The sequence below is a fragment of the Zeus faber genome (genome assembly GCF_960531495.2).
Source record: "Zeus faber genome assembly, chromosome: 3".
Taxonomy (NCBI): domain Eukaryota; kingdom Metazoa; phylum Chordata; class Actinopteri; order Zeiformes; family Zeidae; genus Zeus; species Zeus faber.
Genome location: NC_137190.1, coordinates 27,690,000 through 27,708,594, shown reverse-complemented (window position 1 = coordinate 27,708,594; position 18,595 = coordinate 27,690,000). Strand labels below are relative to the sequence as shown.

Genomic DNA, 18,595 nt, shown 5'->3' with positions numbered 1-18,595 from the left:
CCTCTCCAGAATAAACTTGTGTGTTTTCTACCCCGTCTTCTGTGTCTCTGTGCCGGAGGTCTGTGAACACCCCACTTGGATGGCACGTGGTAGGCGAAACGGCTGCGGTTATGTAGATTCATATCAAAAGGTGAGAGCTCTCAGACTTGCCATAGTTGTAATCATTATGTATCTACACGGACAAAATAAAGCAGATGTGAATAGCTTGATGTATGCTGGATATATAGATTCATAAACAAAGACTTATACTCCGGCAAAGACAGTGAAGAAAATGGGTTTATGACAAGTGTACTGTACTGACATTTGTCAAGGAAAGGCAAACAACAGCTTGTTGGATAGGTGTGATTGTGCTGAATCTGGCATTGCCAGACAATACCTGGTGTAATTGTAGCATACATAGTCAGTGAAAACTTTTTTTTTTTTTTCATTTTAAGCCAACAGTTGGGTGAAAATATACATTCGGCACACAAGAAACATATTTTTCGCTGTGTTTTGGAGCCAGATATTGTGTACTGGGTTTGCCTTGTCTTGTGTGATTTAAAATAAAAAATGCATCGAACAACAGTGAATGTGACATGTGAATGTGACATTAATTTAAAAGAGTGAAGCCACGGTCCCTCATCTCAGTTCATGAAAGCACTGGAGGTGCAATTTGCTTTTATGTTTTATTAGGAGCAAAGCATTTCTATTTGTATATTTGGGAACTTACCAGTATACAAGCTGCCTAGAGTAAATAAACATTGTTCTAAAACCGTAAAGGAGTCTCAGAACAAACCTTTAAAAACACGAAAACAAAAGTACTTTCTTATGAGTAAGTTGACTTAATTTTAAACGGTCAAAAAAAACAATTCAGTGAAATATAAATGAAGAGCTGTCAAATCCACGATGTATCAGAAATCATCCTGTCGCTTTCCCCCTCCACGTCGGTGTTTGTGCTTGGACCTCGATTTTAAAACCCCAGCAAACGCAGGCTCAGGAGAGAGGGGGACGTTTGGAAGGTCAGTGGTGGTCAGGCACGCTGTGGATATAGCTCACGTCTGACCTGAGATCATAGCAGACGCTACTTTTATTCACATTCCATTAGCTTATTATTTCGTCACGCAACATAATTTGCTCCACTGAGTGAGTGCGATTTACTGTTAGAGCTCAAAATACCAACAGTAACAAGTGAAGTACCAAAATCACCCTCGTTACCAGGACCCTCTAGTCGTAGTACTAAGCAGAAAACACCTTTTCTTACAAATTTGTGGCGAAGCTCCGAAAATGTTGAGACCCCTCCCCCTACTAGTATGTGTGTGTGTGTGTGTGTGTGTGTGTGTGTGTGTGTGTGTGTGTGTGTGTGTGTGTGTGTGTGTGTGTGTGTGTGTGTGTGTGTCTGTGTTTGTGTCAGTGTCTCTGCAGGACGGGCTGCCTCAGACACAGCTCGACGCTGCCGGACACGATGGGCAGTCGGCTCTCCATGTGGAACCGCACCAGGTGACCGACGCTCAGGAACACCTGGTCGCATGTGCGCACCTGATAACACACACACAGACGCACACAAGTTAAATAAAAATGCAGGTGTGTTGCCAACGTCACAGCTCCTACGTAATGGACTGCCCCGCGTTTTCCACAATTGCCCTTTCTAGATCAATTAAAGCACAATTCATAGGGTCTGTACAAAAAGGAAGAAAGTGGCTTTTTGGTTTTGTTTTCGTTTCTACAGTACAGGAAGTACACGCACGCACGCACACACACGCACACACACACACACACACACACACACACACACACACACACACACACACACACACACACACACACACACACACACACACACACACACACACACACACACACACACACACACACACACACACACCTGTCCATTTGGGTCGACCAGCAGTAGGTGCTTGACCGTGGCTCCCTCCATCCCGCTGAGGACGTACTGACCGGAGGCGGAGCTGCTCTCTCGCACGAGGAAGTCTCCGCTGCACGACAGCAGCGACTCGGCCTGCTCTCTGCCCAGCCTGGAGCACCAGGGGTACGGGAATAAACAGGAGAAACAAGAGAAAGGATTAGGAGGAAAGGAAAGGAGTTAAAGCTGCATCTGAGCTCCAACCTACTCTGAAACACCTCTGACCCCTCCCTTGTCTTAAAAGTAATATTTCACGTACGCTGGATGTTTAATGTTGGACACTCATTTTTAACTTGAAAGGCAAATTCTTTGAGTTTTTCCTTGCCCGTCCGAGGTCAAACGGGTTGAGGTTTATTGTCAAATAATCGCGTCAATTTTAAAGTCTTTTAACACAATCAATACAATCAATACAAAAATCAACAAACAAACCAAAAAAAAAAACAATCAACAATTAAAATAAACCCTAAAATAAACCAGAAAAATTTAATCCAATAATAAACAAGAAAAATTAAAAAAACAAAATCAATATCCAATAAACCTAATAATAAACGAGAAACAATCAAATCAACCTAAAAACAAAAACAAGAAACAGGAAAAACTTGGCAAGTAGCCATTTCCCATCTCCATTGCCATGGAACGACAGAGAATATAGTTTTGGTCGGAAGGTGGTAATGGCAACACACCTGCCATGGAACCACTCCTCATCCTCCACCAGGTCCTGGATCAGTGTTTCTGACGAAGGGTGGTAGTCGGCCTGGGCCACGGTCTCTGCTGTAGAGAGACGATAATATAAACGACACCAAGGACAAGGAAAGCGTTACACACACATACGCACACAGACAGATGCGCTGACTGAGATTCTTGCCTTGTGACAGGCTGAACGCGTGATGCTGATCTTCACCTGCAGGTGGAGCTAGAGTGTCCTCTGTGATGGAGCAGTTCTCGTACATTGAAGCGGACTTAGGGGGAGAGGCCTGCAACAGATGAGTCAAATACACACAAGATGTAGCTCTTTGTGGATGTGTGTGTGTGTGTGTGTGTGTGTGTGCGTGTGTGTGTGTGTGTGTGTGTGCATGTATACTAGACAATGTCTTGCTGCCAGTGAATGTGTGCATTGGCTTGCATGTACATGAACAAAAGCCTAGTAAACTAATAGTACCACGGACAAAATAACAAACACCTTTTAATATCAGGGACCAAATAAGAAGTATGGACACCCTCTGCCTTCAGAATAGCTACAATCCTTCTTGGGACGCTGTCATCCGAGTCCTGAACTGTGTGTAGTGGGGTCTTACACCATTCTTCAAGAAAAAGTGGTGGGATGATTCTTCGCTGCAGAACGTGCCATTTACAGCCTTGTTCAGAAAGTCAAAGCCCTGCCATGTTTTTACCCCATGTTTCACTCGTTAGTTGGACCTCTGGCCTGAGCTGGCAAATGGTGGACTCAAAACACCAAATCCGGAAGTTCCACCTCTGTGAGCTTTGTGTGCGTATTTCTCATCTTTAACCCTGGTCATCCTCATACCTCCCGTATCGCAGCACCTTGGCGAACGGCTTCCCTCGACTGGCGAATGTTCTGTGTTCCACCAGCAGGGGGCGTCTTCCCAGAGACTTGATTGTAGTAGTTGCAGTTCTCACCCCGTCCACTCTCCTCCACTCCACTGTCTTCGAGGTGTTTGGCCGTGCGCCCTGGACTCCAGCTGCCGATTCCCACCGCAGACCTAAAAACATTCATTAAGATTACATTACATGCAGAGAAACGTCATCGTCACAGAGGAGCAACAACACAACAACACATGATCAGCCACGGGTAAACACAGGCGCTGACCTCGGCATTGTGGGTAGCAGCGGAGAACTCTGGCTGAGAAGCTTCCGGAAGCAGGTCTCAAAGGCCCGACCGATGCTGTTGATGACCTCAACCGCCCGACCAGACGGACACTTTATTATGTAACACGCTGCGCGACAGAGCCAGAGAGAGGGGGAGATCTAAATATGTTATACACTTATGACATTTATGAACTTATACAAATGACTTATTTCAAATTTTCCATTATGAATTTTCCATCATGATCCCTAGAGTCCCACTCACCTCTCCTGTTGAAGGAGTCTTTGGCAACGTAAGCGATAAAATCTGACATGTCCTATGAATGGAAATAGAAAATAAAACGTAAAAATATGACATTATTTAGAGAACTGTGAATAATAACTCTGTGAACTTAGCCATGTGAATCACCGTAAATGAATTTGAAATCATTGTATGAAAATCAAAACATGAAATTTCACATCCATATTATATTCTTGTGTGTGTGTGTGTGTGTGCCCGTGTGTGTGCGTCTCCGTGTGTGTGTGTTATCGATTTTTTTATTGGGGTGGTGAACTGCATCTCCAAAAAGCATGAAATTAAGAGGAAATGCCGCAGGGAGACGACACAGCTAACCATCACATATCACCAATTCAAATATGGGGGGAGTGTGTGTGCGGGCCTGTGCGTGCGTGTGGAAGGAGGCAGTAATCCATAGGCAACCGGAAAAAACTCAACTCTTCAATAATGACAGCCAACAGAGTAGTAATTAACCCAAATCAAATTACCCATGCCTACAGTATGTGTGTGCGTGTGTGTGTGTGTGTGTGTGTGTGTCTGTGTGTGTGTGTGTGTGTGTGTGTGTGTGTGTGTGTGTGTGCGCGCGCGTGCGTGTGCGTGTGTTTGTGTGTCCGAGCACACTCAGTAAGTATGCATGTAAAACATCGTGGACATTAAAAATATGAAACATACTGAATCTCCTCCAGAAGCGAACGAGATGGACTGCATGGAGTGGTGGGCTATCGTCTGAGGGGGGAAAAAGGTAGAAATGGAGGGAGAAAGGGAAAAGGAGAGATTCAATTATTATATTTTCTGTCGTCTGTCCCTTTCAACCTGGCTCTATGTCTTGTTTCCCTTCTGTCTTTGTCACTATTTTTATTTTTTGCTTATTGTATTTACTTGTACTCCGTCCTTTGTGAAGCGTCCTTGATTATGTGGAAAGCCTGATATAGAATACCTGTTGTTCCCCTATTGTTATTGCTCAGCGGTTTTTTAAGTATCTGAGACACGACACCGGCAGAACACCCAGACATGGTTGAGGTCTCGTTAGAACTGGGATGCTTCAGACGTCTTTGATCAATATCGATGTACATTTGGAGCAGAAATTTGTGAAAAACTGTCATCATTTTATTCGTTTCCGCAGCGGGCCGCTTTGTGACATCATCATCCAAAGTTATACAAGTCCAAGCTTCGTCTCTCGGAATAAATCCTCCTCATTCCCCTCCAGCCACCTGCGAGTACGACACTGAGGGTGTCCATGAAGTGTAGCCGCTTCGTACCCCATTCTACTCTCCTTTATATTCCTTTCCACTCTTTCGTTTATGTTGCGGATATGTCCAAATACATGGAGTATCAAGGCAAAGGAAGTCACAATTTCCAGAGATGTCCAGTTGCTCTTTTGATGACTTGCAACTTGACTTGACAGAAAAATAAATGACCTGAGACTCGACATGGACTTGGAAGTGAAAGACTCGTGACTTGACTTGAGACGTGATGACTCCAATGACTTGTTGGTGTTCGCTTTCATTCACTGAAACCTCGACGAAGTAAAACGTGATGGGCACACGAACAGGTGCTTTGGTTGGGCTCGGTAGTCCCCCTCGACTTACGTCGTCGCGGCTCGGTGGCAGACAGACAAATGTTGTACTAATCCATGAACGGTGCCGTCGTGCAGTTTGACATTTCCTTATCAAACACAAGTTGGTGTTTCGAAAATTGGAAGTCGTAAACAACGGACGGTGTTTTTTTCTCTTCTGTGTTCAGTTCTGTGCGTCGTGTTTAGTCTGCGAAGCACCACACTCCTCCATGGTTGTTTACATTCGCTCCTTGTGCAGATAACGTTAATCACGGTGACTCAAAATGACATCACATACAGTATTGTCGTAAAGCAGTCCTGCCGCTGATTTGCGACATATTGATAGAAATGCGGTATGAAAGCGACATCGGTATGGGCAGTTATGCAGCCGATGTGTCATGATTTTTTATAAATATAATACACATGTGGGGGTTCCTGCCCACAGGTAGGGGTTTAGGGAGGGAGACAGAGTTATTCTGGCCTTGGTTTACCAACATGGCGAGAGTTTTTATTATAAGCTTGGAAAAAAATGCTCACTGGCCTGAAGAGTCAATAATAAATAATAAAGATAATGGTGATGATTATGATGATTGCGGGCGCAGGAGGAATGGCGTTCCGCTCGGGCTCCTGGTCAGATGATCTTTGCAAGACAGAAAAACATTAAGAAATCTCCCTGCCCCGAGCCGGACCAATCATTGCACGCAGGTGCTGTTTCAGCCGATTCAAGGCAGCTTGGCGGCCGCAGGAAAGGGAGCCGTGTTGCCGTCTGCAGCTGGGCCTTGACCACTGTGCCTTGGTCTGCCACAAACCCCCACCACATACCCCCAGTTAGGCAGGGGAGCCGTCTGGCCGACAACCGACGACATCCCCCCCCCCAGAGCAGGAGAGAAAGTCAGCCATGACCATCTGCACTGCTGGCCAATGGACCACCCGGAAGTAAAAGGGCTGGAGAGTTAACTTTACCCTTGCAAATGCCTGCTTGCACTTCTGACCACTGGACCGGATCTGGAGCACCCTTTCGAGTTGAGTCGGGCAAGGGGCTGGTTAGCTTTGAAAAGTCTGGTACAAACCTCCTAACGGTACCTCCCTCCGTCCCACGGCACACTTCTTTGGGTTGGCAGCGAGCCCAGCCCGCCTCACGGCCTCAAGCACTGCGCCCATATGCTATATATAGTATATATATCGCGCCCAGGTATCACATTTGAATGATAATGTTGTCTAGGTAGGCCATGATGAATGCTACATGTGTTTCTGAAAGGTGGCTGGGGCACCGAACAACCCAAACGGAAGTGTGCAAAAGTGCTACAACCCGAACGGAGTGGAGAACGCAGATTTTTCCTTGGACTCCTGAGACAAGGGAATTTGCCAGTAGCCCTTGGTTAAATCCAGTGTCGTGAAAAAACAAGCCATACCTCACCGGTCAATACTTTGACACCACGTTTACCCTTCGGTAGTCTACACAGAACTGGACTGACCTATCGGGCTTACCCATCAGCACGATGGGTAACACCTGGGGAACCTCCTGCACCTCAAACAACAGGGGTCCAGCCACTTGTCCCAATTACGGCTAACGTTGTGAACAAACTTCTGAATCACGGCCAGTTACTGGTAAAGTTCCTGAAGTGTACATGACATAAATGTAATGCCCTGGTCGGTCAGCATTTCCTTCAGAATCTCGACTCTGGAGATGACCTGAAACCGTGCCTGCGCAACACTTTTGGTCATAATACTGTGCAATGGTGTCACCTCGGGGTACCCCGTTTGCATAAACCACTAGGACGAATACAAAACGATACCCGCGGGCACTGCGGCCTAACGGCCCGATGAGGTCCATACAGAGTCTTTCGAACAGGACCTCAACTAGGGGGAGGGACCTAGACTAGGGGGATGGGACCTCAACGGCACTCTTGGCGTAGCTGGAGGGTTGACTAACTGGCACCCAGGACATGCGGCGCACCATTTCCGCACATCTGCCCAAATGCCCAGCCAATAGAAGCGGGCCATTATGCGCTGTCGTGATTTATCCTGACCGAGGTGACTGGCCACCGGGTTAAAGTGAGCCGCCGAGAAGCACTAACAACTGGGTTATCTCCTCTCCTGCCTGAGTGTCACGGCTCACTTGATATAACCTGTCACTAATCACCAAAAAACACAGGTGAGTGAGCACAGCATCTGGGTGCATCAATACGCCATCGACTTTAACTACCCCCTCAAAAGCCTCGTGTAGGGTGTCGTCCCGCGACTGCTCCAGCAGAAAACCATCGATAGGGAAGGTCAAGTGGACCGGGGAAGATCCCACTTGTGATTCCACCACCCCTGCACCCGTCGCACCCGCCGACGGCCCCTCCGCGCACCACGCAACACTCACATCTCCCTGCTGACCGTGAATGCACTCCCCCAGCCTCTCTCATCAACGCGTCAAACCCTGGTCAATCCGTGCCCAAAATCAGGGGGTGCAACAAGCAGGAACTAACTACAGCTTTTTCCCCTTGTAACGAATTTCGAACCAGACCATCAGATACGTGTGAACATCCCCATACACACAACAAATCTCCACCTGTGACACCTCCACCAAAGCCCTGGGTTGAACCAGGCATTGCTGAACCATCGTCTGCGAACAGGCCGAGTCCAGCAAAGCCTGATGTCTACCCCCTTGTAGCGTTACCGGTACTTGGTAGGCCCTTTCCCGACCGGGAAAAGGGTCCGGCAGACTAGCAACTTGGACCACCTGGCCGAGTTCCATCCGGGGGCAGTCCTGGCGGTCGTGGTCAGGCCGCCAGCAGTGGCCAGACCAGACCTCTGCGCAGCTCCCCGATTTCCTGCGGCGGCACCGCTCTCCAGCTGAAAGAGGAGGACGTCCTGCTCCTCCACCAGGTCTACTAGGTGCTTCCGCAGCCAGCGGATCGGCTCCGGGAGCACCTTTCACTTGGTGCCATCCCCCGCCCTGCGAGTCCCTGTTCAGGTGCCACTTGTGGGAGTCTCTGCCCACAGGTAGGGTTTTAGGGAGGGAGACGGAGTCTTTCTGGCTGGGGTTTGCCAACATGGTGAGAGTTTTTATTATAAGCTTGAACAAAAAGGCTCGCTGGCTACAAGTCTCAATAATAAATGATAATGATGATGATTATGATAATTTAGGGCGCAGGAGGAATGGCGTTCCACTCTCTGGCTCCTAGTCGGCTGACGAGCCCGTGCGCCAGTCCCCTCTGCAGGACAGACAAACATTAAGAAAGCTCCCTGCCCCGAGTTGGACCAATCAGCGCCACGCGGGTGCTGATTCGGCGGATTCGAGGCAGATTGGCAGCCGCGGGAAAAGGAAGCCTTGCTGCCGTCTGCAGCCGGGGCTTGACGCCACTAAACAAAAAAATATTCATTATTTATCCTGTACTTGTCTGTTTTACACTACTTTAGTTACTCACCAAAATAAGCGCAGAAGTCCGCTGGGCATTATAAATCCATCCATGTTTGTTTACACTCGCGTTTAGACACGGACATGAACCCCCAAGCAGTAAGCGAGGCTGCGTTCCAGGGAAACTCTGAAAATGAATTTGTTTCAGAAGTGATGATGCGTTGACTGGAACTCAGAAAAAAAAAATGTATTTAATATCATATTTTACATTCTTTTACCTATCAAAAAATTCTTTGTGTGTTTATTTTGAGTCATTTGTTGGTTAAGTAAGTTGGTAAATAAGTCAAATGTTTTCAAATAAAGAAACTTCAATAAAGTAAAATAATAAATACATAAATAAAGTTTTACATAAATAAAGGACTCTCCAAAATCAGGATCGGCATCAGACCCAAAAATCTGGCATCGGTCAGGCTCCAAAAATATATATAGACAATACAATTTTTCTGTTGTCTTAAGTATATTGTCATATCACACAGCCCTAATATTAAATATAAAATATGAAAATGTTCAACATTGTCAATGTTCACATTACAAGTGTCAGTGTGTAATATTACCCAGTATGCGAGCGCACACTAGGTATTGTCATGATTGGATGACTACCCTGTCAGTCAAGCTCCTCGCTACCTGACGTTTTTCAACAAGAAGCACTCGTTACCCTCCCGCTGGTTACACACACACGCAGTATGATAAAATCAGATCATCATGGCAGCCGCGACTGTGCCAAGAGTCATCACCTTCGGATTCAAAAATTTCATTCAATCGTTTTCATTCAATCAAATCAGTTTGTGCAAATCCGTCCATACTTATATAAGATATACATATGAGATATTCTACAGGCAGACAGACGGACAGGGGTGGAAAGTAACAAAGTTTAAGATTGCAGTCTGGCTGTCAGTATTTTCATTGTTTAAAAGTGACGGGGAGGGAATACATTTTGATTGAGAAGAAATAAAGAAATATATAAGCTTTTATAAATGTATTTGTTTTTTTGATTACATTTATTTCACTGAATAGCAAAACTTATAATATAAATTAAATTCATTGTCGTACTTTTTGAACAGAGAGATTGGCCAGTCATGTTATTCGACAGGTACTAATACCTTGTCTGTTCTCTTTATAAAGACCAGATACGACTGCAGATATTGGGGGGGGGGGGGGAGTGACTTGACTTAGGACTTGGGATTAGACTTGACTTGACTTGATTAGATTAGACTTGACTTGACTTGACATAACCTGTGACTTGACTTGCCCAAGAAAAAAATGACTTGGGACTTGCTTGAGACTTGGACCAAATGACTTGAGACTTACTTGTGACTTGGATAAGAGGGACTTGGTCACATGTCTCACAATTACTGATAAGTCGGTAGCCTCGTCCACCATCTTGGGTGTGCTGTAAAACTCGGCAACATCATACGTCATGCTTCATTGCGTCACGTCCTGCCTCCTGCACGTTCTACCCACCTAATGGAGTATTTCCAGTAGGTGCAAACGTTACATGGACAATCTCCGGTTGTGTGCTACATGTGCGAAAGGGCAACTCCGGCAAATCTCCGCACCTGATTATTCGGATATTGTCCGGAATTCATGTGTGAAAGCAGGACTAGACAGACAGCTTGAGCCAGGGCCGGGTTTAAAGGAAACTCTGAAAACTGTAACTCGTGCTGCGTTTCACAAAACGCAGGAATTATAATCGTTCAAAGAAGACGTTTCCGCACTCATTACCGTCCTGCTGGTTACACACACACAGTATGATGAGATCAGATCATCATGGCAGCTGCGACTTTGCCAAGAGTCATCATTTTTGGATTCAAAAATTTCATTCAATCATTTTCATTCAATCAAATCTATTTGTGCAAATCTGTTCATACATTATGAGATATTCTGCAAACAGGCGGACAGACGGAAATTAATAAAGTTTGATGTTGTAGTCTGGCTGTCAGTATTTTCATTGCTTTAAAGTGATGGGGAGGGAATATTATTTTAACTGAGAAGAAATTAAGGAATATATAAGCTTTTATAAAGTTTTTTTTTCAATACATTTATTTCACTGAATAGCAATAATTATAATACAAATTCAATTCATTGTCATACTTGTTGAACAGGTTAGATAGATTGGCCGATAATATTATTAGACAGGTACTAATACCTTGTCTCTTTATAAAGACCAGATATTGCAGGTAAGACTGCAGTATCTGGCTCTAGGCAGACAGCTTGAGCCGGGGCTGCATTTAAAGGAAACTCTGAAAACTGTAACTCATGCTGGGTTTTACAAAAACCCAGAAACTATAAGTTCAAGTTCAAGTTCAAGTTCAAGAGATTATTTGTCACATACATATACATACGGTCATACATATATGCAGTGAAACGTCTATAATCGTTCAAAGAAGACGTTTTCGCACCGCAGGAAGTTGTAAGAACCATTGGAGGAATCTCCCATTTGCGTCTGCACGGTGTCATCCAGGAACGATCGTAATTCTTCAACTACCGTTTTTCGGCATATTTAAACTGAACACCAGAAGAGCAACATGCAGTGACATAAGTGCGTGATGATTGGTCCAGACGTAAGTCCACGGTGACTTAAGTCCACGGTGTTTGCAACTTTTGTAATTTACGCTATGTCCCAGCCCGCAGTGCTGGAACACTATTGTTATTGTTTGGCTTTTTATAATTATTGTTCTCCTTGGCATTTTTTGTGCTAGTCGTGTCTGAAACACGACAACCGTTGGACCAATCAACACGGTTGAGGTTTTGTTAAAACTGGGCCCCCAGTAGACCTAGGGTTTGCGGGACAGGGGGGGGGGGGCGAGCTATGTGGGTGGGGATGTGGCAGGCGGCTGCGATCTTGCCCATCACGCTCCTGCCATGACGTGCGTCTCGTCTGTCCCACAATTTTTTCCACTCACATTAGCCTAGAACACATACACTGTCACACAAATTTTACTCCGAACAACACTCCACCAGACCAGGTTCTGCAGGGCAGGAGGGGTACGAGTGATCTGGGTTTGCCTTGCTTGAAGGACTTGCACCCCCACACCCCGCAATTTTAACTTAATTGTCAACAGCACATATTGAGCACTGGGGTTTTCCAGGGTGGCGGGGCGCTGGTGGGTTGGTGTGGGGGCATGGTTGGCCAGGGGCTGGCCGATTGGGCCCCCTGCCGGCTGAGCTTGAGTCCTGGCAGCTTGTGCCTGGTGGTTTCTGGCATCCTGCGACCTGGTGGGGCTGTGGAGAGTGCCGCCTGTTGCCTTCCGGGGCTCATAGGGGTCTGCTTGCTGTTGTGGGTGTGGGGGGCGGCTGTCGGCCTCTGCTCCCGCTGTGCGGCTTCTCTGTGGCGGGTGCCCCGGGTGGTGGAGTGCCCATATATCTGGGGGGGCTAACGTCCAGGTGCCCCGCGCTGAGCGCACTCGACTACGTGGGGGGGCTCGCAGCCGGGTGGGGCATCTGGTCGAATGTGGTGGGGCGGGCCCTGCTCTTCTATGTTCATGTTTTTCTGTGTAAATGTCGTTGGTGGTTCTATGTTTATTTGTCTCACCCGTGGTGATTCTCTCCCTCTTGTAGTAGTGATTAGGTGTTTATAGACCTAAACATGGTAAAATAGTTCTCCAAAGAGGGGGGAGTGATGGCGGTTCTGTACAACAAAAAACTGTGCTCTTGTCATCCTACAAGTCATCCACAGGACAGAGTTATCAGAGTCAGAGTCTGTATTTTAGGCATTTTTTTTCTTTTTTTGTTTTCTCTCTTCGGCCAGGTATTCTATTATAATATGTACCAAACACGACTACACTGGACCCTGTGTATTGCTGTCAGCAGCTATTTTTAGGGGTCCATCCCACAGGGATTTATTGTTATTATTATTATTCCATTGTTATTGCTAGGATCTTTATTATTAATATTCTCCTTTGCATTTTTCGGGTATAAAGTGTCTGGAACACGACAACCACCAGCTACGGACACGGTTCGAACCGGGACGTCACAGACGTCTCGTGGTTCAAGTTTCATCCAAATCCATCCACATTCGGAGCAGGAAACTGTGAAAGACCGATTCAATTTGACCAGAAGTAGAGGAATGTTCGCGCATCGCCCACACGCCAAGGTTCTAAAACTTCCAGTCAGATGGTGGAGCGAGATGAGTTTGTGGAGTAAGACGCTTTGTGACATCATCATTCAATTTGTTATGTGCAGGTCGTGGCTACGAACGCCCATTTGCACCAGGCGAGCTGCGTGATGTGGGCTATAGTGGTTGCAAGCTGCGCAGGTGTAAATATGTGTTTGTGTGCCTGTGTGTGTGTGCGAGTGCGTGTGCGTGTGTGTGTGTGTGTAATGCTGTAATGCATTCAATTATAATGTAAAGCTAATGCCGATGTAAAGACGAGCAACAGCTCAAACTGATGCTACATTGGCATGGTACTGGCGTACGTGTGTGTAGTGTGTGTGTGTATGTATATGTATGTGACAAAAAGTCTCTTGAACTTGAGTGTGTGTGTGTGTGTGTGTGTGTGTGTGTGTGTGTCACCTGTAGGGGGCGAGCTGTGGTCAGAGTCATGCTGTCGGTGCACACTGTGAGGACGGCACCACTACCGGAGAATTGCAGGTTACTCTGACCCAGAACGGCACACGGAGCCGTCTGAAGGGGCTGGTAATGACAAAAATCACCCTCATTACATCTGTGTGTGTGTTTGTCTGTGTGCGTGTGTGCGTGCGTGTGATTGCCTCACCCTTTTACTTTTTACGGCTGTCTTGACACCTTTCAGTCCCGGACAAAGACGGCTGATTGCCTCTCTGTGGATGGATCACACACACACACACACGCACGCACGCACGCACGCACGCACGCACGCACGCACGCACACACACACACACACACACACACACACACACACACACACATACAAACAGACATACACACACATACACACACATACACACACACACACACACATACACACATACACATACACATACACATACACATAAACACACATACACATACACATACACACACACACACACACACACACACACAAAATTATATATAGACGCGATTACAAGTAATTTAGCTGTATGCCATGATGTCATTTCTGGACTGAATAAAAACAAGAACAAAAAATGAACAAAATGAAAATTAATATAAAAATTATCAGTGTCATCAACAGTGACTGGATACAAACTATATTTCCAGAGTATATTCCCAGTATATGTTTATGTAAGACCTCTGATATCCACATGCAACACACAATAATCACATACACACACATGTACACACACAAACATGTGTACACACACATACACACACACACACACACACACACACACACACACACACACAAGAGAGGCTCTATTTCTCGACAACAAGAAGTATGTATTACTCTTCCTCAAAGAAGAATTCTCCTTGTTGAACTCGGTTCTCTGGCCCGCCCCCCACCACCCCTCCTCTCTTTTTTTTTCGGAGGCCTGCCACAGATGATTAGGAGGAAATTCATTTAATTTGATTTGAGCATTGCTGCACACAAAGGCTGGACTGTATCTGCGGGATGTGGCTGAGCTGTCAGTGTTTAAACATTGGGACAGAAAACCTGAGATGTGCACTTTTCACTTGTTTCCCCCTTTGGAAAACAAAACAAAAACAAAAACATAAAACAAGCAGAGCCAGTCGCTTAGTCGGGCATTGTGGAGCTAATTCTTGCCTCCCTCTTCTTTTCCCTACAGCTCTGAAAAAAACACTTTCATATCAAAATCACTTTCATATGGAGGAATGGGACAATGGTCCCCGAAGCATCACATGTAACTGTGGATTTGCTGGACTTGGAACACTGGTGGAAATCGAATATAATCCCATAGAGATCAATGAAGATTAGATAAGATCGTCCAGATTTTGGCTGTTTTATAGTGTCATCATGGACCTCTCAACTCATTTTGAGCCAGTCAGTTGGTCAATTTGTCGTCGCCCACAGTTTTCACCCTGATTCCACATTACCTGAGACCCATTGATCATCCATCCATCCATCCATCTCCTACCGTGTGACTTGCATCCTCTTCTCAAAGTCCAGCGTTCTCATCGACTGGGTCACCTCCAGGCTGCCGACATACTAAATGGAGCAACAACAAATGACATAAAGTCAAACACACACACACACACACACACTATGAGTCCTAACCTTGTAAGTCTCAACAGACACCAAGGATCATTCGATTGGGATTATTATTTGATGTGACGATGAATGACTTAAGATCAATTTTCCTCACTGGGGACATCTCACATGCATGGAGTTGCTTTTATCTGATACTGTACCTAATGTGTCATACGGCTCTTGGCGTCACATTTCTGCACTGGGGATGTTCAACCCTATTGGTTTTTTTGCTTGGTTTCTGTCTAGGTGCCTAGCACATGCACCCCTTCAAGAGAAGGATTAAAGCCATCACATTCTGGTCTGCACGCCCACTCACTCAACCCCCTTCCCAGTCAAAATTTTGATTGGCCTTGGCCTTCGGGGCTGAAGGCCAGCGTAAGTAGGTCTGCGGACGGAAATTGCCCTGGAATCAATACTTATACAGTGTTTGTGTTTATTAAGGAGAGTAACTCAATTTGATTTCATTTCCATCACAGCCGTCCACCCATTGGCTGTATCCCATTATAGGACACAGCATGGACTCTCTCTCACACACACACACACACACACACACGGTAGCATGGTTCGTAAAGGATATTCCCAAACAAACTCAAATACACACACACACACATACACACACACACGGCAGCATGGACGTATAGAATATTCCCAAACAAACACAAATCCACATGCACACACTATAGGAAATTCCCAAACAAACACAAATAAACATGCACACACACACACACACACACACACACACACACACACACACACACACACACACACACACACTAGCATGGACGTATAGGATATTCCCAAAAAAAACACAAATCCACATACACATACACACACTGACATACTCTCACACACATTCACATGCACACACATTCACATACACACACACACAGACAAACACTCACACAAACACACACACACACGCACACTCACATTCACATTCACATTCACATTCACACACACACACACACACACACACACACAGCGGATCTAGAAAGAAATAGAGAGCGGGCATGAGTCACTAACGACTGCCCACACAGGAAGCTCTGTCTGAGAGGGAGGGGTGGGCTACAGGAGAGCGATTCTGTTTGAGTCGGTGTGTGTGTGTGTGTGTGTGTGTGTGTGTGTGTGTGTGTGTGTGTGTGTGTGTGTGTGTGTGTGTGTGTGTGTGTGTGTGTGCGTGTGTGTGTGTGCGTGTGTGTGTGTGTGTGCGTGTGTGTGTGTGTGTGCGCTCAGTTATCTGCTGGAATCCAACTGGAAATCACATTTTACACCTGAAGGCTGAATTCGGAGTCAAATGAGACCAAAACACATGCAAATCAGACAAGGACTCCTTCTCCCCACGCACAGAACTCTGTGAATCCGCAGTGGCTCTGTCATTCATCATTCATTCATTCATGATTTTACCTTCACGTGATGATTTGCCGAGGTGTGTTCCCTCCCCGTCCCACCGCTCTCCTCCGCTCCGAGGGGGGTCTCCCAGCCGGGCGGGGTGTCCCCCTGGGAGTGCAGGGGACACCCGGTGGTCCAGGGGACGCTGGCCGCCCGGTGCAGTGTGATGGGTCTCTTGGTGTCGCGCAGGGCGGACTGCTGCTGGGCGACGGGCACCGTGAAGGAAGTTTGGCTCCGGGGGTCCGACCACGACCCGGTCCAGAGTCCATCGACGCGTCGGTCCTCCGTGTCCGCGTCGCGGTCGCCGTGGTGTCGGTGCGCGTGTCCCCTGAGCCCCAGCAGCGAGATGCTGGCCATGCGGGGGATGAAGCCGCGGAGGGTGGACTCGCCCCGGGCCGGGGGGCTCCTGACGTCCAGCGGGGCGAGGTGCGAGTGCGGGTTCAGGCCCAGGTCGGCCCCCGCCGACAGATCGGTCTCCTGGGACCGGTCCTCCAGGGAGCTCAGGGAGTCGCTGCGCAGACGGCTGTACTTGGTGCACTGGAGCATGGCTGGTAAGCACAGTTCAATTAAAAAGAAAAGAAAAGATGAGGCCAAGGTGGTGCTTAATATCATATGTCCTATATAGTTGTATTTTTTCTTTTGGTCGACTGACTGTATACTCAGTGCAGTGGGTGATGTGATGAGTTACTTGGTAGGAAACCTGTCTGGGATGTGCGTCCGGGCAGGGACCGCTCTCTCATAGTCATAGGTCTGATGGGGAAACGCAAGGCGTAAAGACACCGTATTTCAAAAATTGTAACGGCAGGAAGAAAGAAAGTCGTGGAAGTTGACCCTTCTCTCTGTAACACCGTCCCCATTATAGCATGGAAAGCGTTCGCTCTAGTTCTACTCACCTGTTTGGTAAAGGAGACGCTCGGTTAGTGTGAAGTCCAGTCGGGTCCAGTCTGACCCCAGACACTTTTCTTTACTCTGCAGCTGGATTCCTGCTTGTTCTCGTCCTCTCCTGCACTCACTAACTCTTCTCCCTCTCCCCCCCCCCCCTCCCTCTCTCTGAGGCAGGGCAGAAATGTGCAGCTTTTATGAATGATGTTTCCCTTTTTATGAATGAGATGGCCCCCTCCTCTCTCCCTCTCCCTCTCTCCCTCTCTCCCTCTCTCTCTCTGTGACTGTGCATGCAGAGGGATGTGTGAATGGAGCGGAAGGGGAGATTGACAGATGGCCCCTCGGGCCCCCCCCCACCACACCACCACCACCACCACCACCATCACCACCACCCGTAAACTACCAGCCAATCACGGACCAGCAGGGTGACTCATGCAGCACACACACTCACACTCACACCAAGGGAGAGCCAATGGAACACGTGCATGCTTCCATTCCATTCCTCCACCACTCAGTTGCTTCCCCTAAAGATTGTGTGTAGGGATGGGTGCAGCAGACATCCGCAGAAGTGGGCTCTGCATCTTTAAAAGCGTCACTTTTGTTTTAGCCTCCCATTTTCCACACTTCCAGGACACTGTATCCCCTCCCTCCTCTGGATGAAACCATTATTTCCTCTTCTATATGCAGACAGCTATAAGTAATCTAAGTGTCATTTGCAATGGTGGCATGGCACCAGTGTAAATTAGGGCTTTCCCTCAATGTGTTTTGGAACGATAAAGAAATCATATGGTAACTTGCAAAGAAGAACATGGATTTCCCCCTTTGGGATTTGTTGTCTCACTTTGCCCAACATATGTAGTGGTTCTAAGGATACCCTACATACAACATAACTGATTAGTGATTTAGTCTGGCTTGCCCCATAAATAAAATTACCAGCTCTTTGGAATGCTTGTTTCCTACTGATGGCAATGGATTTCCTCCTAATGGAACATACACACACACACACGATAACGTGGAAATGGATTGAAAGCATTTGCATTTCCCGATACGATGTGATGTCTATCAGGACAGGGTCGGAATACACTTGCACCTCACATACTGTGTGTATGTGCTTTCTTGCCAGCCGCAGAATAAGAGAGGTCACGTTAAAAGGCGTGGATAAATGCCAGTTCTGGTAACTTCAGAGTTACTTTTAAATTGGACTAAATAAACAACCTCAGTAAGGGGTGAGTAATCT

The 18,595-nt window shown here is 46.7% G+C and overlaps 1 protein-coding gene across 1 annotated transcript; it reads right to left on the bottom strand.

Moving 5' to 3' along the window:
- Positions 1–1,386: 1,386 nt before the first annotated feature.
- Positions 1,387–17,022, bottom strand: LOC307227869 (SHC-transforming protein 1-like; the record flags this gene model as incomplete). Its single annotated transcript, XM_079997313.1, has 12 exons — positions 1,387–1,515; positions 1,862–2,009; positions 2,581–2,668; positions 2,763–2,871; positions 3,423–3,618; positions 3,726–3,852; positions 3,987–4,038; positions 4,671–4,724; positions 13,473–13,592; positions 13,675–13,738; positions 14,975–15,045; positions 16,492–17,022. The coding sequence occupies 12 exons, from the start codon at positions 17,020–17,022 to the stop codon at positions 1,387–1,389; spliced, it is 1,689 nt and encodes a 562-aa protein (XP_079853439.1).
- Positions 17,023–18,595: the final 1,573 nt, after the last annotated feature.